This window comes from Stenella coeruleoalba (genome assembly GCF_951394435.1).
Source record: "Stenella coeruleoalba genome assembly, chromosome: 1".
Lineage (NCBI taxonomy): Eukaryota > Metazoa > Chordata > Mammalia > Artiodactyla > Delphinidae > Stenella > Stenella coeruleoalba.
This window is the reverse complement of record NC_137169.1, coordinates 29,346,063-29,372,447: the sequence shown is the minus strand read 5'-3', so window position 1 is coordinate 29,372,447 and position 26,385 is coordinate 29,346,063. Positions and strand designations below refer to the sequence as shown.

The 26,385-nt window shown below is 54.4% G+C and overlaps 1 protein-coding gene across 1 annotated transcript in view; it reads left to right on the top strand.

Moving 5' to 3' along the window:
* The window catches only part of GRIK3 (glutamate ionotropic receptor kainate type subunit 3), a 238,219-nt gene that overhangs the window by 174,132 nt on the left and 37,702 nt on the right, over positions 1-26,385 (top strand). Inside the window, exons 6-10 of the mRNA XM_079937389.1 lie at positions 71-244; positions 1,072-1,215; positions 6,715-6,822; positions 10,112-10,225; positions 18,626-18,829. Of these exons, the coding sequence (XP_079793515.1) occupies positions 71-244; positions 1,072-1,215; positions 6,715-6,822; positions 10,112-10,225; positions 18,626-18,829 (744 nt within the window). The remainder of the gene's footprint in view (positions 1-70; positions 245-1,071; positions 1,216-6,714; positions 6,823-10,111; positions 10,226-18,625; positions 18,830-26,385) is intronic.

The window sequence follows — 26,385 nt, the reverse complement described above, 5'->3', positions numbered from 1 at the left end:
GAGTGTGGGAGGTGAGGCTGGAACTCACAGCCAGGCCACACCTTTGTTTACTGAAACTCTCTCTGTCAAGGATCTTTATGCATTAGACCTGGAGCCCTACCGCTACTCAGGGGTGAACCTGACGGGATTCCGGATCCTCAACGTGGACAACCCCCATGTCTCGGCCATCGTGGAGAAGTGGTCCATGGAGCGGCTGCAGGCGGCTCCCCGGGCAGAGTCTGGCCTGTTGGATGGAGTGATGATGGTACTGCGGCCGGGAGGGCCAGACCTGGGGGCTCCCCTCCCTCCCTCCTTCCCATCATTCCTTCCTCTGCCCCTCTGTTCCTCCCTCCCTCTTTCCATTCCTTTTCCTTCCTTCCTCCCTTCTTTCCTTCCTTCCTCCCTTCTTTCCTTCCTTCCTCCCTTCTTTCCTTCCTTCCTCCCTTCTTTCCTTCCTTCCTTCCTCCCTTCTTTCCTTCCTTCCTCCCTTCCTTCCTTCCTTCCTTCCTTCCTCCCTCCCTCCCTCCCTCCCTCCTCCCTCTCCTCCTCCCTTCCTTCTCTCCTTCTTCCCTGTTTCTTTTTTCCCTCCCACTACTTTCCTTCTTAAGACCTGCCCTGTATCTGCCAGACCTTGGGCCAGGGGCCAGGGACACAAAGGAATCAGACAGAGTCCCACCCCAAGTGTGGGAGTGCAGGCACGGAAACAGATGGTTACAGAGAGTAGGAATAAGGACTAGTGGGTGCTGGGCACGGGGGACTTTCAGTTGTGGCTGGCAGGAGGCTGGGGAGGCCGGAAAACTGAAGGTGTGCATGGGGCAGGCGATAGCAGGGACAACGGCACGGGGTGGCGGGGCCTGGCAGAGAAGGTCTGAGCTGCGGAGGGAGGGAGTCCGGTGTCTGCAGAGCTGCAGAGGCAATCCGAGCTTGGCTTCTCACTCGGAGCAGGGACACGGTCACCTCCAGGGTCTCAGGGCCTTTCCCTCACCAGGACCCCCTTGCCTCTGGTCGGGGAGGAGAAGGGAGACAGGGCAGGGTGAGCTGGGGACTCTCGGGCCCGAGCTACTCTCAGGCAACCCTGGGCCTCCCCTCCAGACTGACGCGGCCTTACTGTACGACGCCGTCCACATCGTGTCCGTGTGCTACCAGCGGGCGCCCCAGATGACCGTGAACTCCCTGCAGTGCCATCGGCACAAGGCGTGGCGCTTTGGCGGCCGCTTCATGAACTTCATCAAGGAGGTGAGTGCCCCCTACTCACCAGGACGGCGCCAGGGCCATATCCTGGGGGCCGCAGAGCAGTCAAGGGCCCAGTTTGGGAGTCAGACAGCACTGATTTCCAATCCACGTGAACTTGGGCCAGTCGCCTCACATCTCTGAGCCTGTTTCCTAGGGTGAAAATGGGCTCAATAGGGACCAATCTAGAGGATGACTAAGGGGCTGAGTCTTTGGCGTATAGTACGCGTTCAGTGGGCGGTCGGCGTTGTCAGCAGGACAAAGAGTGGGCTTTAAATGACAACAGATGAGGGTCTTTGCCTCCAGCTGTGTGACCTCAGGCAATCTAGGGAAACTTGCTGAGCCTTGGCTGCCTCATGGGGATGCTGTGAAGACGAAATGAGGCACCATGTGGACAGTGCTTAGTCCCGAGGGCAGAGGAGGCCCATCGGCCAACTTCCCAGCCAGGGTCCCTGCTGGGACCCGGCTCTCCTGGCACCATGGCAACCATGAAGAAGTCCCATCCATGGAGCTGATTCAAAGGAACCAGAGAGCAGAACCTGTCCTGCTGCTGAGAGGATGACCATGGAAATACACAGTGCCAGAGTTTAGTTTCAGACTCTCCATCACTGTTCTCCTTACGGATGGCAGAGTTTATTGTTCACATTTTACAGACGGGGATGCTCAGGCCTGGGCTTGTACCTTGGCTCCATCACAACAAGCTGCATGACTTTGGGTGAGATGCTTAGCTCTTTGATCCTCAGTTTCCTCAACTGTAAAATGGGTATAGTAAGAGTTCCTGCTGCAAAGCATTGTTGAAAAAACAGGGTGAAAAACTATGTGCGAAGCATGTAGCCCAAGGCTAGGCAGAGTCAAGTCCCAGTAATGGTAGGTGAGGGAGGCTCAGGGGGCCGAGATCTAGGCAGGGTTACTCTGGGTCAGAGGGAGTGACCTGTCCAGGGCAACAACAAGTGCAGTTAGGGGAAGCCCTCTAGGAGGGCTCCATATAGACCACCTCTTTGCAGCCATCACGATGGACCAGGAACGAAGCAGTCTGCTTTGAGAGTTCATTCATTTATTCACTACCTATTTGTGCAGGTCTGCTGGGTGGCCGGCACTGAGCCATGCGCTGGGGATCCAATGGGGCTAAAACAGACAGGCCCCTGCACGGACAGAGCTCACCGCCTAGGGAGACGTCCATCAAGTCATCCCATTAATGAACGTAATCCCATATGCAAAGGAAGGCAACACAGTGAGGGTAAATAGCAAAGAAACCCACCACTCAGCAGACAGAGCAGCTTGTCCGGAGGTCCCAGTTCACCATGACTGCTTGGGACGAGGCCAGTGACACCTCCTGTGTTTTAGAAAGACACTAAAAGGCATACGGCTTTAAAGTCTGATGCACTGCCTTTGGGCTTTTCTCTGCCTCTTACCAGCTGTGCGGCTTTAGATAAATTCCTGGACATTCCCGAGTGTTAGTTGCCTCACCTGGCAAACACCAGCTAGTAGTCATCATGAGGGAGCACTTCTATCCTTGGCACCAGTCCCCTCAGCCCTAGAAGGGGCTCCAGTATCAGATGTTATGGTAGAAGAGGACCACGAGAGTCCCTTCTCATCCTACCCCTCAGAACTGCGGAGGAAGTCTGATTGTCCGATGCCCTGAGCGAGGCCTGGCTGGCCTGGGCAATCACCGGCTTGTTCTCTGGGAACTCGAAAGCCTGATTTCCAGCCCCGTGAGCCTCCTTCCTCGGCAGGCTCCAACCCAGTAGCTAGAGGTTGGCATGGGTTTCTCAGTGACGGAGGCCAAAACCCTAGGACCCTTAGGAGCCAGACGTAAGTGTCTTTGAAGCTTAACTACTTTTTAGCTGTGTGGCCTTAGATAAGCTACTGAACCTCTCTGTGCTGCAGGTCCTCCCGTACAATGGAGATAATACCAGGTCTGTTGTAGGTGTAAGTGAGTTGTGGTGTGTGAAGCACTTAGGGCAGCGCCTGGCACAGAGCAAGTGCCAAGCTGATTGGCTGCTCTTACTATTATTTCTATCATCACGACTGTCGTCACTCTGGCTTCTTGCTCCCTGGTGGGTTTCCAGCTAAAGAGGATCTCCAGGCCCCAGAGCTTCAGGGACGTCCCCTACCCATTCACCCTTGCCCCCCGCAGCGCTCGAGGCTCAGTCCTGAAGCCCTAAAGGGAGCAGATGAGTCACTGTCGTGCCACAGAAAGGGTAGCCTCCTTCTCCACCACCCCCCAACCCGGCACCGGCACCGACCGGCCCACACTGGCATACCTGGCCCTCCTGTTTCCTGGCCCCGGCCCAGTGAACAGCCCTTACCACTCACTCTTCTTCACAGTCCTTTCACCAACAACTTTGTCTCCAGTCCATTTTAGGGAAGTGGAGACCGAGGCCCAGAGCAGCTGCGGGGCTCCCTCATGGCCCTACAGCTGGCCACCCCCGGGACCCAGGTACCCTGCCTGAGCCCAGTACACCGTCTTCCCTCAGACCATTCCCAAGTTGCCTGTCTCCCCATCTGCCTGCGTGACAGTAAATCATTTTAAAGACTTGGCATTTCCGAGAGGAGCTGGAAAATACCAGGCCGGAGTTCAGAGCGTGTGAAGCGTCTTTCATTTAGCAAGTCCTGCGTGGCAGCTGGAAGGGGCGGGAGGGCTGGGAAATGTCACGGGGAGGAGCTGCCAGCGGCTCCCTGCCCTGGCCCTGCCCCTGCCCGACTGCCCACAGACAGGCCACGCACCTGCTGACATTTAATTCCTCTGTAGCTGACAGGGAGGAAGGCTTCCCTCCAGTGCAGGTTTGAAGGCACCTGCTGTGATTTCCCTGGGGGCTGAGAGGTAGCCCAAGGGGGGAGGGGCCCCAGGCAGAGGAGGGGGAAGGCAGAGGGGCTGGGGAGCGAGCCTCAAGGAAGCTGAGCCTTCCTGTGAAGTCATATACAGTGGCCTTCACCGTCACCGATGCATTTTTTTAATTGAAGTAAAATAATGTATAACATTATGTAAGTTTCAGGTGTACAGCGTTATAGTTCCACATCTGTATACATTACAAAGCGATCACTGCTGAAGGTCTAGTTACCATCCATCACCATACAGTTGACCCCTCCGCCCTGTGTGCCCATGCCCCAACCCCCTTCCCCACTGGTAACCACCAATCTGCTCTCTGAGTCAGATGCATCTTTAAATCTCCGTCCCCAACCCCAATCTCCAGCTCCCTGGGCTTCATAAACTCTCCCCAGTCAACTTGGGCATGATGACCCCAGCTCTTCAGCTCCACTGAGCACAGTGAGAATCTGCCCGGCACCACCATTACTTGGGACCCACAGAGCTCAGTCCCTCTTCGAGCCTCAGTGGCCATGACTGTAAAATGGGGGCAATCATGACACCCACCTTGCAGGACTGTGATGTGAAGTGGATGAGCTCATGCAGGGAAGCTAATCACGGATGAGCCTTCTGTGATAGGGTTTTTCCTGAGGCCTCAGGCCATGGCCCAAGTGACCATCCCTCCCCCTCCAGCCAAGGGTCAGCCCTAATCCACGGAAGCCCTATGGAAGGAGGCTGACTAAGGAAAAACAATAGCCGGGGTTGTATATGCCAGGCACTGTGCTGAGCCCTTTATGCACTTTTGTTACCACCCGTGAAATAGGTCATTTTCCTCTTCCCGAAGCTCAGAGAGGTTGGATGCTTTGTGCAAAGCACTCCTTCCATCCCCTTTTGATTTCCAGAGTCCCGGAACCCTCCTAGGCGTGCCCCTCCGCCTGAGCTAATATAACACATGCCTGTCTACACGCTAATACACAAGACTTGACAGTGCCGGACAGCTGCCCGAGTGCTCGGCCGTACGCTGGCCTCTCACCGTTGTGGCCTCTCCCGTTGCGGAGCACAGGCGCCGGACGCGCAGGCTCAGCGGCTATGGCTCATGGGCCCAGCCGCTCCGCGGCATGTGGGATCTTCCCGGACCGGGGCACGAACCCGTGTCCCCTGCATCGGCAGGCGGACTCTCAACCACTGCGCCACCAGGGAAGCCCTCCCGTGGGTTTTAATGTGGAATCTATAGATAGGCCTCCAGGGATCTGGGAACCCGTGAACTTGTGGGTCGTATTGTGAGTGCAAGGGGAACCTTCAGCCATGGAGAGGCTCTGGAGCCCTCTCCGGAATCTGCAAGGTTCATGACCCCAGGGGGGTGAGGAACCCACGGGGCCCACACACCGAGGCTGCTGTGGAGGCTGCAGGAGGCGAGCAGTGTGAAGCCCCTTGTATTGCTAACGCTACGGGCCTGCAGGCAAGGTGTATCTAGAAGGGGAGTCGGCAAGCTTTTTCTATAAAAAGGGTCAGGTAGTAAATATTTTGGACTTTGCAGACCAGTCTCTATTGCAACTATTCAACTGCAAAGTTGCAGCTCAAAAGCCGTCAAAGACAATAGGTACACCCTACGGGCGTGACTGTGATCTCATAAACTGTTTACAGAAACAGGCAATGGGGCTTCCCTGGTGGCTCAGTGGTTGAGAGTCCGCCTGCCGATGCAGGGGACGCTGCTTCGTGCCCCGATCCGGGAAGATCCCACATGCCGCGGAGTGGCTGCGCCCGTGAGCCATGGCCACTGAGCCTGCACGTCCGGCGCCTGTGCTCCCCAATGGGAGAGGCCACAACAGTGAGAGGCCCGCGTACTGAAAAAAAAAAAACAGGCAATGGGCCCATTTGGGCTTTGACCCATAGTTTGCCAACCCCTGCTTTAGAAGATGGAGCCCTTCTTAGTTTGGGTCCTGTTCCTTCTCTGAACCTCTGCCTGCCCCTCTCTGTGTTAATGATGCTAAAGGCAAGAAAAAGTAGCAAAAGGACCATTTATTCAGGTCTTAGGTTGTACCAGGCACTGTTCTCCATTTTTCAAGGGACTTAACTCATTTCGCCCTCATAGCATTTTGGTAAGATGGGTAATATTATTGGTTCCATTTTACAGATGAGGAAACTGAGGCAGCGAGGTGAAATGAAATCCCAGGTCCAACTGGGGTTGGACCCTGTATTCTGACCCCAGTTCTTAACCAGGGCATGGGTGGAGCAGGGGCAGGGGTGGGAGACCTTCTCTGTCACCCCCGGCTCTCTGGGGGCTACTCCCAAGTGTTTGGTCCTACAGCCAGAGCTGGCTTGGCCCCTTGGCTTTCTGCCCCTCGGCAGGTCTTGCCTGCCGCGGCCTGCCTGCCTGCCTCCTTGCCTGTCTCTGGGGACCTAACATGGACTCCCCCTTCTCGTGGCTTCAAGGCGGGGGCTCATCTGAGCGCATCTGTGATCGGTGTTGTACATGAGAAGGTGCGAGTGTAAAGCTGGCTGAAGAGCATAATAGAATTTATGGAAATTGCTGGCTCGTACCACAGCCCTAGCAATGATGGAGGTGATTATTAATTAATCATGGTCTTGGGGGAACAGTATCAGTGCAAGGAGTAATTAAAATGAAGCATTGTACAGTTGTACCGAATGATGATTTATGAGCCCGAGGAATTGCTGCTCTGCCCTCTCCCCTCCGGCAGGCTCAATGGGAAGGATTAACGGGAAGGATTGTTTTCAACAAAACCAGTGGCTTACGGATGGATTTCGATCTGGACATCATCAGCCTGAAGGAAGATGGCCTAGAGAAGGTGTGTGGGCTCAGGAGTGGGAGGGCAGGCCAACAAGCAGAGGCTCTTTAAATCCCCTAACCAGACCCCAGGCAGAGACCCAGAGCGAGGGGGCAAGACCCAGTCCATCTGCCCCCTTGGGACTCAACATGACCCAGTGTGGCCAGTGCCTTGGCCCATCAGAGAACATGAAGGCCTTCTCAGACTGGAGGGGGGCAGAACCCAGTGGCCTGTCCATGGCAGATACCCAAACCATCACCCTGTGAGCAAGGGCCATCAGAGATGCTTACCCTGGAAAGGAGATGGGAGGCTTAAGGGGCAGACGGACTAAGTCCCTGCAGGGCTGTCATGGGGCAGAGGGACAGACATGTCCTTAGGTAAGAGAAACTTTCTAATGACCAGGGGATGCCTGCATGGGGAGTAATGAGCTCACTGTCACTGGAGACATTTAAGCAAAGACTGAACAAAGCGATTGCTTGTCTGGGGGCCTGGAGGTGATTCTTACTCTTGGAGAGAGGTTGAAGCAGGTGGATTCTGAACTCCCCACTGTACGCTTCTAAGGCCTCTGTGATTCCGGGGAATTTCAATGCAGAAAGCAAGCCAATGGGGCTGGGCCTCCCATCTGGTTGCCATAGAAATGTTTGTAATGGGGCCGATTCTGATCCCTGGGAACCTTCAGCATATTCTGACAAAGTCAGGTTGCTGACCTGAGAAGGGAATTTCACATTAGCCCCTGATTCTCAGCATCCCCTGGGACCTCGGAGCTAGGGGCTCAGCCACACCCTCTCCCACAGCAGGCTGGTTTCTGGGAGCCCCCAGGGCACCTCTCCAGCCCTGGGAGAGGGGGGTGTCTAAAACGCAAAGAGGCCAGAAGTGAAGCGGCCACCCCTGATCCTTCAGGAACCCTTGATTCCTCTGCTCTCCTCCTCTGCCCTCTCTGGTCCGGGCCTCTTCCTTGGATTATTTTAACACCCCAACCTGGCTTCCCACCTCCACTCCCGGGCCCTCCAGCCATCCTGAGTGTACAAACAGATGAAGCTCTATCCTGCCCTGGGAATGAGCATGGCTCCCCAGTACCAAAGCATTCAGTATCAGTCCCTCACCCGGCCTTGAAGGCTCTCCAGGAAACGCCCCGGTTGCCTCTCCAGGCCTAGTCTCCACTGCCCCATCCACAAACGTTCCCCATGGCCCAGTCATACCCACTCCCTCCTGCACCTCCAGGCCTTTGCCCTTGCGAGCTCCCCAGTTGCACGAGTAGCCTGTTTCCTTGGTTCATTCCCACAGTCATGGACCTGGCTCTGCCTGTGTTGCACTTTGTGGCCAAGGTGACTTCATTCAATCCTGAGATTCCCACGGACTCATGGGGCCACTGTGCTGGGGCCGGGTGGCCAGGGCAACCACTCTTCTGCAACTCTTTCAGCCACATACAGCATCAGTCCCCTAAGGACAGGCGCTGTGCCCTCTGCTCCTAAGATGATCGCGGCCCGTTGGTCCAACCCTATTCAAACTATAGCTTATCAAGCACTCTGCCAGCTCCTATTTAAACTCCTGCAGTGCCAGGTAGCCCCCTTCCTCCTCTGGCAGGACTACTGCAATAGTTGTCACTCAGTCTGTCTCTGTCGCTGTCTCAGCTCTCCATCTCTGGGGATAGCCTAAAATTCTAAGGATGGCAATTAGATGGCAGGTATGCCACCACCTCCCGCTCCTGCACCTGTGGCAGGCATCAGTAGTTGCCCATCAGAGCACTCTTGCCATCTGAGCCTACCCGCAGCTCCCGCCAGCCCTCCAGCAACAACACAAATCAGCTACTACTCGAGAAAAACTCTTTACTATACCTAGACACAGGTGGCCAGATTGAGGGCGGAGAGCCTCTGAAGCCTGGGTCCTCCTCAGTCTTAACTGTTCTCGCAATCCCACGGCACCTGGTGTCCAGCAGGTCCTGCAGTTGGAGCTCAGTAGATGCTTGCTGGGGTGAGGGCTCCTGCTGGTCACTTGGCCGCCAGCCAGCTGTCTGTTGAGCGCCTCCTGCACCCAGGCCCGCCGCTAGGGTCCCTCGTGCTGGGCTGGGCTCTGAGCTCAGCCTCCTTGAGAGAAGAGCCTCTTTGACGCTCTCTGCTTGTCTGCTCTCCTCTTGGCTCTGGGGGCGGGGTCTGCATAGACAGACATGCTGCCCGGAGAGGGTGCTGAGCCCCCAAACACAGCTGCTCTGCCTCTCATCACTTCTGTTTGCTAAGCCGGGTCATAACTGATCCAGCCAGCTCCAGCCGGTGGCTTTGGGGGGATTAAGGCAGAATTACGCAAGCATAATTACATGTCTCTCTGCTATGCATAGCTCTCTTAATGGGATGTTTGCATTCGGCCTCCCTGTTTAATTGATTAAGTTTCCTGAGTACCCCACCCCAACTGGGACAAGGACAGAATGGGCAGGCCAGAACCTTCCTTGAGAGAGAGGAACTGCGATGGACACAGAGCTGGGCAGAGTTGGGTCCCAGAGGATCTTCAATAGGCCCAGGGCTTTAGAACGATTTGTAAACTTGATTTTCCCTTGCTTCCCTCCAGCCCCAGGCCTCGTATCCACAAGGGCACCATGGGGACGGAGGTTACGCCACCTCGGCCAGAGTGTCTGCCACCATTAGGTTAAAACCCCAAAGCAAGCTGCCTTCTAAGCGAGTGGCATCCAGTGCCCCCAGTGAGGGTTTTCTACTCTATTCTGCCCCCAAGTAGCTGCAAAGACCAGCGTCCTGCTACGCCTGCGTTCGTGCACGTGACACACCTCGTTGTCCTTCCACAGATGCCTAGGAGACATCTCCCTCGCCCCAGGCCCTGTCCTGGGCTTTGGAGGGCATCTGGCCCCAGAGCTGGCACACGCTGAGACCCAGTGAGCAGCTGGGTGCCCAGGTCTTCCCCAGGAGGCGGGAGGCCCCCCAGGCTCAGGGTGACTCTGTCCCAGGGCAGGACCTGGCCCTAACCCTAACTGACTTCCTCATGGCGTCTGCTCCATCCCAGGCCGGCTTCCGCTGTGCTCCCTGGGCTGTCTTTATGTTCATTTTCTCCCTCTGCATTTTCCCTTCCAGCTGTGGCGGGTTTGCTAGCAAATGGGGAGGTGGCAGAAGTCAGGAGACTGAACACCTTGGGGTCTTCCTCTGGGAAGGAGGGAGGCAGCAGGGTTGCCAGAAATGTTGGCTCGAAACACATTAGCAATGACGCTACTCATGAAGGATGGGAAGGAGACGAGGAGGTTGCTGGCGTGGAGAAAGGACGGAGAGACCACGGACTCAGCCTCCTGTTCTCCATCTGTCTGTCCATCCAGGTTGGGGTGTGGAGTCCTGCCGAGGGGCTTAACATCACGGAGGTTGCCAGAGGCCGAGGCCCTAACGTCACCGACTCTCTGACGAACAGGTCCCTCATCGTCACCACTGTGCTGGTAAGAGCTGCAGCCCTGCAGGAGGGGCTGTGAGCTGGGGCGGGCTGGCCGTCGGGGTTGGAAAGACCTCTCCATCACCCCACCCAGCACAGGCCAGGCATCTCTTATGAGGCTGCTGGGAGACTGGAAGATGGGGGAGGAAGGTGGAAACATTGAGGGTCCCTCAGAAAGCCCCCAGCGAGCAGATGGGAGACAGCAACGCTGCTCGTGGCCACAGGCCAGAGACCCCAGGAGGTGGCTGTGAGCAGCCTCTTCCCAAAGGCAGAGCAGGCCAGCCCTCCTGCCTCTCTGGGACCTGCTTGGCCAGCCCTGCTGCAGAGGCCTGTGTGTTTGCATCTCACTCTCACCCAGTCCCTGAGCCCCTGATGCCTGATAGGAACTGTGATGGGTAGAAGGAAGGAGGGGTGACCTGCCTTCTGCACCAGGACTTGGGGTCCACCTCTTCCACCCCAGTTCCCAGGAAAAAGGCCCTTCCCACTGCTCCCCCCAGCCCGGCAGGTGCTGGGAGCCCACACACGTGCCACCGCCCACAGTGTCCTGTCCCGAGTGCTCCTGGCCACGGCTATGACCTTTCTCCCTGCCACCCTCCCTCCACTGCCCAGGACTGAATAGTGCTTTCTTCTTCTGACCATTTCAACCCAAGGAATGGCTTTTGGGGTCTCCCAGGCTCTGTGAGCCTTGAAACTCAGGGCGAGCAGAAGGACACCCAGGCTGCTAGCCTCCTTTGGCCAGTGCTGTGCCCACTCCACGTGCACCAGCCCCACCTGGAAGGCCTCCAGGGTGTCCGGAGGCTCAGGACTCACCCTCTCAGAGACGTAGCACTGCTCTTGGGGCCCAAGCTGGGCCATGTAGTGGGGAGGCAGCCTGATCACAGCCCAGTGGATTCTGACCAAAGGCCCTTCGAGGACAGTTTTGGCCCTGGTCAGCTTCTCCTTATAATGAAGCAAATATGATTGTCAGGACCATGTGCTGAGGTCACTCTATACCAAAAAAGGGGGCTCAAGCTGGTTTGGCCAGGCCCTACTGGACGGTCCTATGCCCTCCCTCTAGGGCCAGGTATGTGCTCAGTGGCTGGGTGGCGGACACCATGGAGGAAGAAGGGATGTAATAGCTAAATCCCACCCTCCCAAGAATCTAGTGAGCAGCAGACTCCAGGGGCACCGTCAGCTTCCAGGGAGCAATTGTAGCCTATGGCTGTCATCCCCAGTCTCCAGGCTTATGACTATTAAGAGCATCCACGTTAAAGCTGATGGAGACCTAGCAGTTCTGAACATGCTGCTGATAGAGCCAGAGGAGATGGCTGGGGAGACACCTCTCAACACCCACCTTTCGGGAGTGAGACCCTCACTGGCATCTTCCCCAAAACCAGACATCCTGCCTGCCTGATTGACATTTTGTTAACTAAAAAAATATAAATATCAAGCTATAAAACCAGTAAGTCGAAAGATCTCATCAGGAACAGGGGAAAAAATTGTAAAAACAAAAAATTTAGAGATGAAAAATAAAATAAGGATGTAGTTTATGACACGGAGGATATAGCCAATATTTTATACTAACTATAAATGGAGTATAACCTTTAAAAATTGTGAATCACTATATTGTACACCTATAACATAATAAAAAATAAATGAAAAAGAATAAAGCAAAAAATAAAGATTAAAAAGACATGAAAAGAACAAAGGGATTAGAAGGAAGTGTGATGAGCAATTAAAGGAATATTAATGTGGATAAAATAGAAAAGATAAAAGGAAAGTTGAAAGAGAACAAAATAAAGGTGACAAGGAAAATAATAAAGAGAAAAATGAAAATAAGGAATGAGATTAAAAGGAAAGCTACCAAGACAGACAAAAAAATAAAATAAATAATTAACAGCTCTGGCTAGAGAAGGCGAAGAATGTAAACCCAAAATGTCAGAAAGCAAAAGGACGAAAGTGTGAGAAAGCTAAAATATAAAAGGGTAAAAATAAACTAATAAAAAGGCGGTCAGAGATTAAAAGCAGAGCTGCATACAATGCGAGATATAAAGAAAACACTTTTCAGAAGACGAGATTGAAAAAAGGTAAAACGGAGGTGCTCAGAGAGATCAGGAGAGAGAATTAAATGAGTTGAGTTGATTCAGCCACAAAACAATACTCTAACGGTAAGAGGGGAGCTAAAGATAATATACCAAAAGGGTGCAAAATACACACACCTCCAGTGACCACAGGGTTAAATTTTATTAAAGTGACAGCAGCCCGGTTTCAAGGGCATAAGACCCTTCTGCAAAGCCACAGGGAATTTATCTTCAGCTGCAGAGGTAGAACCGCGCAGTTATTCTGTGCTCTTCTCACAGTTTCTTGGGCAATACTGGAAGCTTCTTGCAAAGGTCCTGACCTGCTGCACTCAGTTGCTCACTGAGGGCCCCGCCCACATCGTCCAGCTGGCTCTCAGCACCCCAAGGAAGGAGAGAAGCCCCGCTGGCTGGCAGCCTGGACGCAGCTCCGTCGGTTCCCCTGCCCTTCATCCGGGCAAACGGGAGCCCAGCAGCTCTTGGCGACACGCAAGTGTGACCAGGACACAAGGGCCAGACTGTGACGGTTAAGAGACTCAAACCTTTGGGTCTGAGTCCCGGCTTCACTGTTCACTAGCTGTACGACCCTGGAAAACTGCTTAGTCATTTGGTGTCTCTGTTCCCCATCTGCGAAAGAGAGGTGATAATAATTGTCCTTACTTCGTGGAGTTGAGAGGATGAATGATTAATAACAATAAATGGCACAGAGTGTGTGCTGTCTAAGTAATGGCTGCTCTTGTTATTATTGATTATAAATCCAGTCCCCAGTAAGCTCGGGTTTTAAGTAAGCAGAATGAGAGTTCTCGAGAAAACCTCTGCTTCCATCCACAACCAGGGCCCTGAACTTCACTGAAGATTGACCCCTGACCATGGTCACAGAGCTTATCTCTGTCAGGGTGCATTATAAACTTTGAGCTTGGACTTGAATGTCTTTAAGGCCTGGTGGGCATTCCCTGGCTCACCACAGACCCCCACCATTCCATACTGCTTACTCCTGACTGCTTCTTATACGGGCATTTCCTGACTGGTCCCTGCAAGCGCTAGGGTTTGTGACCTCCTGAGCCCCTCGTAGCTCTAATCTCCTGCTGATACATAAAGCTCCACATCCCAACCGCCACCTCAAGGTCTGAGCCCTTGACCCTGACACTGTGATAGTCCCCTACCCCTGGGCTCCTTTGCCTTGGCCTCTGACATGGCTGCTGACCCACTTGAAGCAGATGTCCCACCATCCTCACCCCATTATGCAGGGTCAGATACTCGCATGGTCTGAGAGTGACCCATGATCCAGCTTCCTCCAGCCCCACTGTCCAGAGATCATGGATGGTGGGGTCTACTTCTTCCCTGAGAGAAGCCCAGCCTTTCCCGGAGGCAGAGCGGGGACAGAGGATGTGACACACAGCCTTTACACTGGTCCCCAAGAAACTCTGTGTCCAGCTGAAAATGTCCTCAGAGTCTCCTAAAAGTCTCAGCGTGGTCTGCATGTCCCAGAGCCCTGGGAGGGGTTGGTCAGGGTACAGTGCTCTCAGCTTGGGCTTTTGGGGACAGCAGCACCCGTTGTGGGGAGTGTCCAGCCCGGCCCAGCCCAGACGCTCTGGCTGAAAACCCAACCCCAAGCTTGGCAGCCTGAAAGCAGGGCCAGCACCTCCCACGGAGAGCACTGGCCCCGCCTCTCTGGAAGTGTGTTGTCAGGGCAACAGTGCTTTGAGTGACAGGCAGGTACCAAGCCTGGGTGCAAGAACATCCCCCAGCTTTGCCCTGGAGAACAGGGCTGGACCTGAGACCCTGATGAGGGAGTCTCTCCTCCTCTTCTGGTCCCTGGGATCTGGATGTGGCAGAGAACACAGGGAGATACGGGGGCTGCCCCCAAAGCCCCCTCTCTCCTCCTCCATCCTGAATCCCGGGGTTAGGTGCTAAGGTCGCATTACCCTGGACAGACAGATGGACAGAGCCCGGACCTTGCCCTCTCTGACCCCTCAGAGCCACGGGCTCTTCCCCCTTCCTGAGGCGGAAGCAGCAGCAGCAGCAAGAGGCTGGAAGCCTGCCCTCCCCACCCTCTCCCTGCCAGGCCCCAGCTTCTGCTCAGGTTCGCTCTTCCGTGAGCTCGTGAAAAATTCATCTGCCCAAAGCTCTGCTCACACACCAAGAAAACACACTCAACTCGCTCTGGGGGGCCTGCTTTGGAAGGTTCAGGGTTCTTGGGGCTGCTGAAGTGAGCAGTGGTGTCGGCACGCATGTGGGCACCTGTGCAGGTGTGGGATTGGCTACACACAGGTGTCTGGACAAGCACCGTCCGGTGTGTTTGTGCCATGTGCGCATTGTAACCCATTGAGGTGCAACTGCTAGGCAAGCCGGACCTGCACACCTGGCACAAGAGAGGAGAAGCTGGGGAGACCAGGATGTGGGCCGGGAGAACCATCCCAGGCCAGGAGCCACTCTAGGCTCCACCTGCTGGGAGGACTGGACTCCTAATGCTCTGTCCTGGTTCTAACTGGCAGAAGCCGAGGCCTGGGGGCCGGGGTCCTTGGCTTCCGTGTCTGAGCAGGTCAGACCATCCGAGAATGCGGTGTATTCGTGCCAGCGGCATTGTGTGCATACACAGCGCATGCGTGTGCAGGTGTGTGTTGAGATGGCCTAAGCCAGGAGGGGCTCTTAGGTAGGTAACCCTTGGCTTTCCCCACCCCCCCCCCAAGGCACCCTCTTCCAACTCCACAGGTCCTGTCACTCGGCTCTCATGCTGGTGAAACTAGACTAAGAAACTAGACTAAAAGCCCTAGCAATGAAAAGTAGGAAAAGGTTCTTTTTCTGGCCTCTTGTTTCCTGTGACTTGTTGCAGAGAAATATTACCCCCATTCCTACGGCTGTTCTCCCAGAGCAATAGGAGAGAGCGAAGTCATGAAATTGAGGGCACCTTCACTGAGCAATCGATTAGCAGCCGAGAGAGCTTGTGAATTGGCTGTCTGGACATTTCCAGTAATAAATTGTGAAATAGTCCATGAATAAGTAGTTGGCGGAGTTCAGAATTACCCCCTAGGAAATGTTGCAGGTCTAGAGACCCATTACTAAGGCGAGCACCGTTTTAATGCTCTGGGCTTTGGCTGTTAAATATGTATGCCATCCGCAAAGCACTTCCTGAAATTAATGGCATTTTACAGCTGCTCCAAAGGCAGCGTATTTATATGAAGATGTATAGATTCTGGGGCTGGGGTGGCTTTGCAAATGAAGTGCTAATTTTAGAGGATAGGGCCTGGGAGGGTCTCGGAGAGAGGGTCAGGAAGTGAGCTATCTCAGGGACCTTTCCTGAAATAGCTTTCCGCTGCTAGCTATGATTTTTAACCTTTGGTGACATTGGGCATGGTCTCTAGGCTGGACAGGTCACTTCAATAACAGGTCACCCCGTGCCCAGAAAGATGATAATGATATTAATAATATAATGATAATGATATTGCAGTTTACATTTGCCAGGCACTAAGTGCTTTTCACAGACTGACCCGTCTTATCCTAACAACACTCCTGTAAGGTAGATCCTATTATTATCCCCATTTTACAGAAGGAGGTCGATTTTGCTTCGGAATCTCTATGTGGTTGGTGGTTCACCTGGCAAAGAAGGTACCTTCTCTTTAATTCTTTCCTTGAGCTAACATCAGGGCTACCAGGTGCCGTGGCACAGTTCGTTCACTGCTCAAGAGCATCTGACCTAACAGTTGAGATGGGATTGAAGCCTCACCCAGGCCCTCTCACCAGGCCCTGTGCCAAGGTTCAGGGCAGCACCATCCCAGAGATTAATTTGCACGAAGGCAGGGTCCACAGTAGCCTAAGTTCCCTTCCCTCCGTGTAGTCTCAGCCCCTTCCCCGGCACCTCCTCAACTCTTTTCTGCAAACTTGTGAGCTGCTTGCTTAGAGCTGGGGACGGGAGGCACTGAGATTTAGCACAGAGTCTAGCCAAAGGACCCAGCTTTTCACCCAATTAGACTGAGAGGTGGTTTGCTCAGAACCCCTTGGGGATTCAGACACTCCCTTGCCCTTTCTCTGCAACATCCCAAAGGACTGTTGAAAACCGAGAATGAATCAGGCATGGGATGGGATTTTGAGAAGCAGTGCTGCCGGGGAACCAGGGCCAGAGGATCTAGCCCACCCTCCGCGGCAGGAGCCTGGCAAGAGGCTGCCGGTGGGTTTCTGTGCCTGAGAACCCCTGACGAGGGCCCTTCACTGCTCAGGGGCCCACAGTGTCAAGGGAATGGCCCCACCGCTTGAGAGAATGATGCGCCTCCAGATGAGGTGTGTGCTCTTCTTATGGGCGTGTGGGCGTGAGCTTCCCCCCACAGGCGGGGGGAAGGTCCCCCCCATCAGCTGAAGGCTCGAGGCATTCCTTCACGAGGGGGTGCCAAGGTGGCTTGGGGGAAGGTTAAGGCCCAGAAAGAGACCAAGGAGCTACAGGCAGGAAGGACTGAGACTGAACTCCATCAGACTATAATTCAACTCTTGTGTGACCTTGGGCAACTTACTGACCTTCTCTGAGCCTCAGTTCTCTCATCTATCAAATGGGGATAATGTCACCTATCTTTTTTTTTTAACATCTTTATTGGAGTATAATTGCTTTACAATGATGTGTTAGTTTCTGCTTTATAACAAAGTGAATCAGCAATACATATACATATATCCCCGTATCTCCTCCCTCTTGCGTCTCCCTCCCACCCTCCCTATCCCACCCCTCTAGGTGGACACAAAGCACCGAGCTGATCTCCCTGTGCTATGCAGCTGCTTCCCACTAGCTATCTGTTTTACATTTGGTAGCATATATAAGTCCATGCCACTCTCTCACTTCGTCCCAGGTTACCGTTCCCCCTCCCCCCGTCCTCAAGTCCATTCTCTACGTCTGCGTCTTTATTCCTGTCCTGCCCCTAGGTTCTTCAGAACCAGTTTTGTTGGGTTTTTTTTGATTCCATATATATGTGTTAGCATACAGTAATGTCACCTATCTTGAAAGCTCATGAGCCTTTTTCACTCCGAAAAAGAGTTTAAATCAATGCCTGGTGCATAGTAAGAACTCAGTAGATGATGAGTTTGCTGAGAGTTCAACCCATCCACCTCCGTTCCTTACTCTGTGTATCTCATACTGGACGAGGTCAGTAGCTTCTTTCCAAGGTTTTCCTGCCTCTACTCCCAGTTATTCTTCGCAGGGTTGCCAGGGCTTTATTTCTAAATGAGAGGTCAGACAGTCATGCCCTTTCAAAGGCCTTCACTGGCTCAAAGCCCTTCACTGGCTCCCTATCACGTGGGAGGGAGGGAACCTAATGTGGGACAGCTGTCACCTATGCTCTGGACCCACAGGCCACCTTCTGAGGACCCCCTGCCCACTAGGGAGAGGCACCATGTGACTCAGGGCCTCTGGCACAGGGAGGGGGTTAAGAGCTCCTGCTCTGGGACCACACCGACTTGAGTCAAATCCTCTCTCTCTGGCAGCTGAGTGACCTCCCACGAGTTACGTTATCCTCGTGGATTCACTTTGTACATCTACAGAATGGAGCTACCCCCAGAAGGCTGAAACTCAGGCTAAGGGAGGCGATACCAGCTACTGTCCACTGAACCCTCCTAATCTGCTGGGCTCTGCACTGGACCCCCACGGGCACCGTCTCGTCTGCTGATTTGCTGACGCCTGGCACGTGCAAATGCAAACTACCATAGTTATCAAGAATCACTCACTGGCAGGTCCTAACGCTGGGGACTAGATCCTTGGAGAGAGAGAAAGGTGTCAGGGAGCAGGGAGATCTCATCTGTTAGACAGGAGCTGGGGAGCAGTCAGGGAAGAAACGATGAAGGGCCTTCTGCAGCAGTGTGCTCACACTGGAGCAGACATCAGAACCCCCTGGAGGTCTTCTTGTGGCACACCTTGCCAGGCCCCACCCCAGAGTTTCTGGTTCAGTATGTCTGGGTGGGGCCCGAGAATGTGCTTTTCTGACAAGTTCCCGGGTGGTGCTGCTGGTCTGGGGACCACACTTTGGGGACCACTGGCCTGTGTTGACAGTGCAACAGAGAGAGCGTGGGATTCAGAATCACAGTCTTGAGTTCGAATCCCAGTTCCACTAGTTTCTAGCTCTGTGATCATTGGACGATCAAATCAATAAGGACCTACTAAGTGCTGTGTGCACGTCAGTAGGTGGCCATCTGTGAGGCACAAAGTTGGCTCTCAGGAAGTGCGCTTTCCCTCTCCTGACTTAGCAGGCCATTCTGAGCAACCCCTAAAGATGGCTTAGAACACCCTTGCAGAGGACCTGGCCCAAGCTTTCTGGCCCCAGCTGGACCTGCCCCACCGACTCAGCCTTTGTCTGCCCCTCTCCCATCTGTCCCCGCAGGAGGAGCCCTTTGTCATGTTCCGGAAGTCCGACAGGACCCTGTTCGGGAATGACCGGTTCGAGGGCTACTGCATCGACCTGCTCAAGGAACTGGCCCACATCCTGGGCTTCTCCTACGAGATCCGGCTGGTGGAGGACGGGAAATATGGGGCACAGGACGACAAGGGCCAGTGGAACGGCATGATCAAGGAGCTCATTGACCACGTAAGTGAGGCGGGAGCACAAGGGACCAAGGACCTCCCAGGAGGCGTGGCTAAGTCCTCTGTGCACGTCAGGGTGGGGCATCCTGGCAGAGAGTGGCCCTGGGGGAAGGAGAGATGGAGACAAAGGAGCCATTGGTACAGGCTCACCCAGCACAGACTAAACATTGCCTGCCTTCCAGCTCAGGGCCTTCAACTTTCCAGAAGCATTTTCTATCAAATACCTGTTAATGAATGCAATGGATCTGTACCACCAGACCCCTCATATTCCTTCTCTCGTTTATCCTTACAACAACCCAGTGAGGTAGGTACTGTTATTACCACCCATTTAACAGACAAGGAAGCTGAGGCAGAGAGAGGTGAAGGTTCCCAGCTAGTAAGCAGTGGAGCTGGGACTCAAAGAATCTTTGGAGGCTCTCCGCTTCTGAAGCCTTGGGCTCTGACCTCTGCAGAAAGCCATCTGGCCCCAGGACCCAGGGCAGGGAAGGTTCACATAGTAAGTCTTTGCAACCTGGAAAGCCTCAGCCAAAAGGATTATTATCACTTCGCCTCTCCAGGTACAGACAGGCAGCATCAGGGCCTTCTTGTGTTAGCCCTCCTGCGCCTGTCAGAGGGGAGCTGGGAAGGGAAGGAGGCTGGAGCTCAGAGCAAGAAGGCTCAGGCAGAACCTCACTGGTGGAGTCATTTCCTCGGCCCTAGGAAGCGGGTCTCCCAGGGAAGGCTGGCGGCGGAGACTAATGGTAAAGAGCGTGAACTGGGGCTGGATTTGATTCCCACTCTCCCACTTACTAGCTGTGTGCTCCTGGACAAGTTTCTTAACCTCTTTGTGCCTCAGTTTCCTCAGCTGTAAAATGGGAGTGATAATAATAGCCCCCTCCCCCACGGGCTGTTGTGAGGACTAAGTTCACCCATGTGTACTGCATAGTTAGTACCGTGTCAGTACTTGCTTCTGTTGTTTTTATTTTTATCATTACGGCTATTCCTTTGAGGCCAGGGAGGGGGCTTCAGAAAGTCCCTTTTTCTCCCTGAGCTCATTTCCTAACTCAACGGTGAGAATAATGATACCTGCCCTGTGTTCTTCCCCACTTGTTGTCAGAGGCGACAACTGGTGGGGAAACAGCTCCTAGATGGCGGAATTCAGTCGAAACAGGAGGGAGTGGTGTTGTCACCGTTATTGGTAATAACTGTAATTATTATGGAAATTAGTCAGCAAGCCCCACAGGCATCTCCATTTATCAGCTCCCCCCTCCCTCCGAGCTTCATGAGTGGGGCTTTGGAGCATGGGGCTCCGGGTGGGTTCTGAGCCTGTCGCTTGCAGAGGTGAGGTGGGCTGGGGAGGAAGCGGGGATCCCGTGGACTGTGGAGGCCACACGCAGAAGTAAACGAGGCTGATGCCAGTCTTGCAACCCACAGCATCCCCAGGGGCCCGAGAGCTCTGCAGAGCCATTTGCAAAGGGGTGGATTAGAAAATCCAGCAGCAGCCAGATCTTCCTAAGCTGACCCTCAGCTGGAGAGAAGAGGGGGTCTCATCCCTGGCCTCCATGCAACCCGGTATCCATCAAGACCGTGGCCCCTGACGGCACATGCGGGCACCTTGTTAAACCCGATTCCCTACAACTGATGAGCCTGTTAATCCTAGCTTGGTGCCATTTTTAATAACATCGTAACCATTTATTAGTGTCGTCAGGTAATTAGTCTTCTCACTAGCTCATAGAAAGCGTGGTAAAAGCTTGCCAATATTATTACTTCCTTAGTAGGGATCTGAACGAAGATGTAAAAATGATGAATGCCCACCTTTGCAAGGATCTGCTCCCCGAGGCCCATTTGGAGGCCCTGGATGGAGCCTCTGACCAACAGGACTTAAGTCCTTCCCTGACACTCTGCTCATCTCTGTCCCATGCCACAGGCCTTCCAAGGAGCCAGGGTTATGGGGGAAGATAGGGTACCTAGAGGGTGTGTCCCTCTCCTGCTCACATACTTGCCTTCCCCGAAGTTGCCTCCAGCTATGGGAACAAAAAAGGTGATTGGACAGAGCAGTGATTTCTCCATCCATCACCCCATCTCTCTCCCCGATCATCACTCTCTCCATCTTTACTTCCTGCTCTCTCTCACTCCCCCTCCCCCGAAAGTCTCCTACTCTTGTCCCTGCCTTAAATTACTCCCGTGTATTTTAATGACTTTGGAATTCAATAGAGATGGGTTCAAATTCAGGGTCTAGCACATTGTAGCTGACAGTGGGAAAGTTATTGAACCTCTCTGGCCTCTGTTTCCACCTCTAGGAAATGGGAATAATTTTAAAAGCCTTCTGCCTAGGGTTCTTGGGAAGATTTAATGAGCTACAGAACAACACGCTCAGCACACGGGAGCTATCCTGCTCCTCCCCATTTCCTCCTGTCTAAAGTATGCACATAGGGCTTCCCTGGTGGCGCAGTGGCTGAGAGTCCGCCTGCCGATGCAGGGGACGCGGGTTCGTGCCCCGGTCCGGGAGGATCCCACATGCTGCGGAGCGGCTGGGCCCGTGACCCGTGGCCGCTCAGCCTGTGCATCCGGAGCCTATACTCCGCAACGGGAGAGGCCACGGGAGTGAGAGGCCCGCGTACCGCAAAAAAAAAAAAAAAAAGTGTGCACATGGGTGGTCGTGATGGCAGTGGGAGAGTTGGCCCCTCGGCCGTGGTCACCCTGGTGGGCCACAGTGGCCTGGGATCTAGTCCTTGCTCCTCTGAATCCAAATTGGAGCCTCAGGGAACTGACTCATACTGATCAGACTCACGGGGGATTGAGGCACCCCCAAGGCATCACCCCCTTTCTACACTAGGGGCCTTTCCTGACACCTACCATCAAGAGCTTCTGTCCTGGCACCACGAGCCTGGGATCCTGCTAGGGATTATGGAGACGGAGCCCTAAGTATGGAAAGCCTGAAGCCAAGAGGGCACGCTGCTGCTGGAGAAGGGGGCAAGAGACAAGCCTTGAAAAGCCTTGGGTGCTAAAGTGAGGAATTTGGTTTTAATCCTGTGAGCTACAAGGCACAGCTGAAAGACGTAGAGCAAGGGGGTGACATCAAATTGGGACTTGTGCTGCCGGGCTAAGCTGGGGCCAGTCTGGAGGCCAGCACTGGGACCTGGGTGGAGGAGAGCATGGTGGCCTCCAAAGGTTGTGGTCAGAAAGGAGGAAAGTAGATGGAATAGGATGGAGACATGAAGGTAGAATTGATGAGGTTGGTGATTGGCGGCATGAAGGAGGCAAGGAGAAGGGAGGGAGGAATCAAGGACAAGTTGTGAAATTCTAGCTTGGATGGCTGGGGCGGTGGTGAGGTCATCCCCACAGGATTTGGTAGAGGTTCAGACATCATGTTGGGATTGGGGTCTCAGGAGGTGGCTGCCGTAGGGCTGGACACTCAGAGGAGGTGGCAGGGCTGGAGGTGGAGGTTTGGAGTCACGAACATAGCCTCGGGGGAACCTTGGGACACAGACAGAAACAGAGGCGGGGATTGCTGGGGAGAGAAGAGAGGAGGACCTGGGGTGGGACCCTGAATGGCATGGAAGTGTGAGGAGGGGATGAAAAAGAGGCCTCAACAAGATGCCCGAGCCCGCAAGGCCAGAGAGGAGGGAGGAGGGCCGGAGAGCATGGGTGATGGAGGCCAAAGGAGGAGAGGCTTCTGGGAAGGCATGGACACAGGGTCTCAAGCAGCAGGTGGGGAGGCGGAGGGAGACGAGGACGGAACAGCATCCACGAGTTGGCACAAGTGTGCTCTCCTGGGGGTACAGGGTCAGGCCCCACACAGGCTCCTTGAACACCCTGGCCTGGTCTCTTGCAAGCTTTCTTTTCGGAGGTCGAGGAGTCCTGTCCTGGCTGCTCTCCCAGGCCTGTGAACAGAGAGGGGGAGGCGAGGATGAACGCCCTCCAGGCCACAGGAAGCCATTCATTCATTTTTTTAAAAAATTTTTTTAACATCTTTATTGGCGTATAATTGCTTTACAATGGTGTGTTAGTTTCTGCTTTATAACAAAGTGACTCAGTTATACATATACATATGTTCCCATATCTCTTCCCTCTTGCATCTCCCTCCCACCCTCCCTATCCCACCCCTCTAGGTGGACACAAAGCACCGAGCTGATCTCCCTGTGCTATGCGGCTGCTTCCCACTAGCTATCTACTAGCTATCTGTTTTACATTTGGTAGTGTGTATATGTCCATGCCACCCTCTCCCTTAAGCCATTCGTTCTTTTATCTCGAAGTTGTTACATCTCACTAGAGCATGTAAGGTGTTTTCCCTGTCTCATGGAGGCGGCTAGACCAAGATGGCTGAGACAAGGAGTGGTCATGGCTAGCCCTGGCGTGACTTCCCTTCCCCTGTGAAAGAAATAGCACTGCCCAGGTGTCCCTCTCCGTCGCCGTGTAACACTGAGAGCAGAGCAGAGAAGGTGGCACAGCTCCAAGGCCCCATTTCCCCTCCTGACTCTTCTTCCAGACAGACAGTGCCTTTGGACTGTGCTGGCGCTGCCCGCACCTGGCGTGGGGCCGGGCACGCAGAGCAGGCATGAACGAAGGATGTGTGAGTGAGCATGTGGACTTGCACACCATCCCCAGAGACACGGCCATGGGGTCATGACTACTGAGCTTCCCACCCAAGATGTGCGAGCAGAGGGTCTGGTGTCAAGGCCGTGACCGACCCCGTCACGCACTGTGTCCCCTGCCTTCCAACCAAGAACCAGATCTTAGTTCTGGCCAGCATGCGTGGGTCTTAGGAGGGGCCCCAAATCCCTGTTTGGGTGGCCAGGAAAGGCTCTACCAAGCCACGTCCTTCAGGCTGGCCAGTGCACTTCGAAGCAAGGCATGCTGGGAGCTCACCTGGGGTAGGTCAGAAGCCTGGATGGGACAGAGCAGGTGAGGGCAGGGAAGCAGATGGACTGAAAAGGTAGCCTCTTGTCAGGGCAGCCAGGTTGCCCAGAGCAATGACTGAGGAGCTCTGGGGAAGCTTAGGATCTACCTGAAGATGATCAAGTAAGCAGGTGAGGGATGCAGGAAGGACTTGGGCTACATTGAGATTCACTGCAGGGTTGTCAGCTGCCGGGACCCAGCAAGCAGAGACTAGCCTGGGAAAGACCTGGAAAGAGCCTGGCAGGAGGTCAGGGTCCAGATAACCAGTGCAAGAAAGGACAAGGAGCAAAGCAGCAACAGAGCTGCAGGGGTGAGGGAAACCAAGGGTGGAGGAAGCAACGGGAAGAAGCTGGCCCTTCCGCTGAGGATCATGCCTTCCTTCCTTCCACAAAGGTTTATGGAACCCTATCTCAGCCTGGGCTTCTGGAGGGCAGAGGCCGATGAGGCTCAGACACTACTACTGCGTGGGTTGGGGGGGTGATGCCGGGGAGAGTCAGGGCACGGAAGAGGAGCAGAGGGGAGGGAAAGCCGATATGAGGACGCAGCCTTGAGCTGGTCACCACTGAGTGCTACTGATCCAAGTCTGCACCCCAGAAAAGCCTGGCAAAGCGTGTCTCAGGACCACCTCTCGGGGTGAGGGGAAAAGGGGAAGCAGGCTTATCCACCGGCACCTGACGTTCATGCATTTCTGGGTTTGGCAGGGCAGGCATGGGAGCCAATCAGGGCCCTGCAGCAGCGTCCACAGGAAGTCATGGGGGAAGCGGGGCAGGAGAGACAGGAAAGAAGGGGACAAGAGGTGTCCAGGTGGGCAGGAGGTGACATGCTGGCAGCTTGTGCCTGCGTGAAGTTGGTCATGGCCAGAGGGTCTGACCTGGTGCATGAGACGGGTGAGCCAAGCCCACATGACAGGCCAGACCCGGGGCGGTGACTGGAGATATAGGAGCAACCAAGGTCAGCGTGGTTCCTGCCCCTCTGGGAACAAGCAATGAATCAACCAAGTTAAATTTCAGTAAAATTTTGATCGGTGCTGCGAGGAGGTATATGTACAGGGGACTTTGGGAGTGTGAAACAGGGAAATGACTCAGGCTTCCCTGCAGAGGCGACTCTGGAGCTGAGACTTGAAGAATGAGGAAGAGATATGCAGGGCTTAGATGGGGGTACCGACCTGGGTGGGGTCGCCGAGGTTGCTGAAGTCTCCGCCCTCATCAGGGGTCCTGCAGGGCTGGTAGGACCGTGCCGGGGCAGACCCTGGGTGGACGCCGGCCTTGTGGACAGGCAGGGAGTAGGGAAGGGGGGATCTTACAGAGATGCGAATGGAGGTGTGATGCATCCCCCATAGTGTGCCATGAAGCGGGGAACGCCAGCTGAGCTGTCCTGAAAGACAGCCCTGTGGGGACTCAGGAACCGGCCGTTCTCCCAGGCCTGGGAAAGGCACGGGCTTCACGTCTCACTGCCAGGCATCCGTTAGCTCAGGAAGCCTATGTGTGAAGCACGGGTACACGACCCCTCGGTCAGCACTTAGGAATTTTCTAGCACCTGTCCCATGTCTTTAGATACATGTGGGCTGTTCGGAGGTTATCGGTGGCTACAGTGCTGAGTGTTAAGTGTGGCGCTGGCCGGCTGGTGGGACATGAGTGGACACCACCTGGGACTCAGGGTACCCCCCAAAAGAATTGCAGTGCACGAGGCCCTGAAGGAGGGCTCGCTGGGTGACCTCTTCTAAACCTCAGAGGGTGGATCGAGCCAATGCTCCCACTGATTAAGGGATTCACTTGTTCATTCAGTTGGTTCAGTTAAGCCCCGTGCTAGGCACCGTGGATACAGTGTGAACTAAACAGTCAGGATCCCTTCCCTGAGCCGCAGGATCTTACATTCTAGCGGAGGAAACAGGCAGGCAGTAATCTATGAATGTATGAATAGACGTAAGTATTCCACAAGAGGAGTGTGGCCAGGTGAAAGAGCTTCCCTGGCTGGCAGACTGGCGCCTGAGCTGAGAGGCCCTGCGCATCAGAAACCAGTGGGGAGTCCTGGAGGAAGGTCCTAGAGACTTGAGAGAGGTGGGAAATACCTTCCCTGTCCTCCTTCATCAGCATTCAGAGAAATCCAGGGAAGGGGTCTGGGTCATTTCTGGCTCCCTGGCGGGTAACAGAAAATGGTACATGAGGGACAGATGAAGGAGGACATAGACTTGGAAAGATGTCACCCAACATCAGCCATGGCCTTTAGACTGTGCACTCTGGTCTCCCGGCCTCCAGGTAGGCTGGCAGATGTGATGGGAAGATCTGGTGTCTAAGACACCACCATTACCTCACTGTGTCCCACCTTCCTCCCAGCTGGGGAACAGACCTTGGTTCTGGCGTATAGGCATTGGACCCAACCCCTGTTTACAAGGCCAGGAAAGGCTCTGCCCAAGTCCCCTCTCTCAGCCTAGAACAGGGCACTTCAAAGCAAGGCATGCTGGGAGCTCACCTGGGGGGCAGGACAGAGTCCCAGATGGAGTGGGGCAGGCTTGGAGTAGAGGACACAGATGGACCGCAGAGACGGCCCCATCCCCAGGGCAGCCAGGTCGCCCAGGGCTGCCACTGCGGATGCTGTGGAGCTGAAGATGTCACCAGGACCTGCCTGAGGAGAGCCATGAGGACCAGTGAGGGCTATCAATGAATGCTAGGGACCACTGATAGG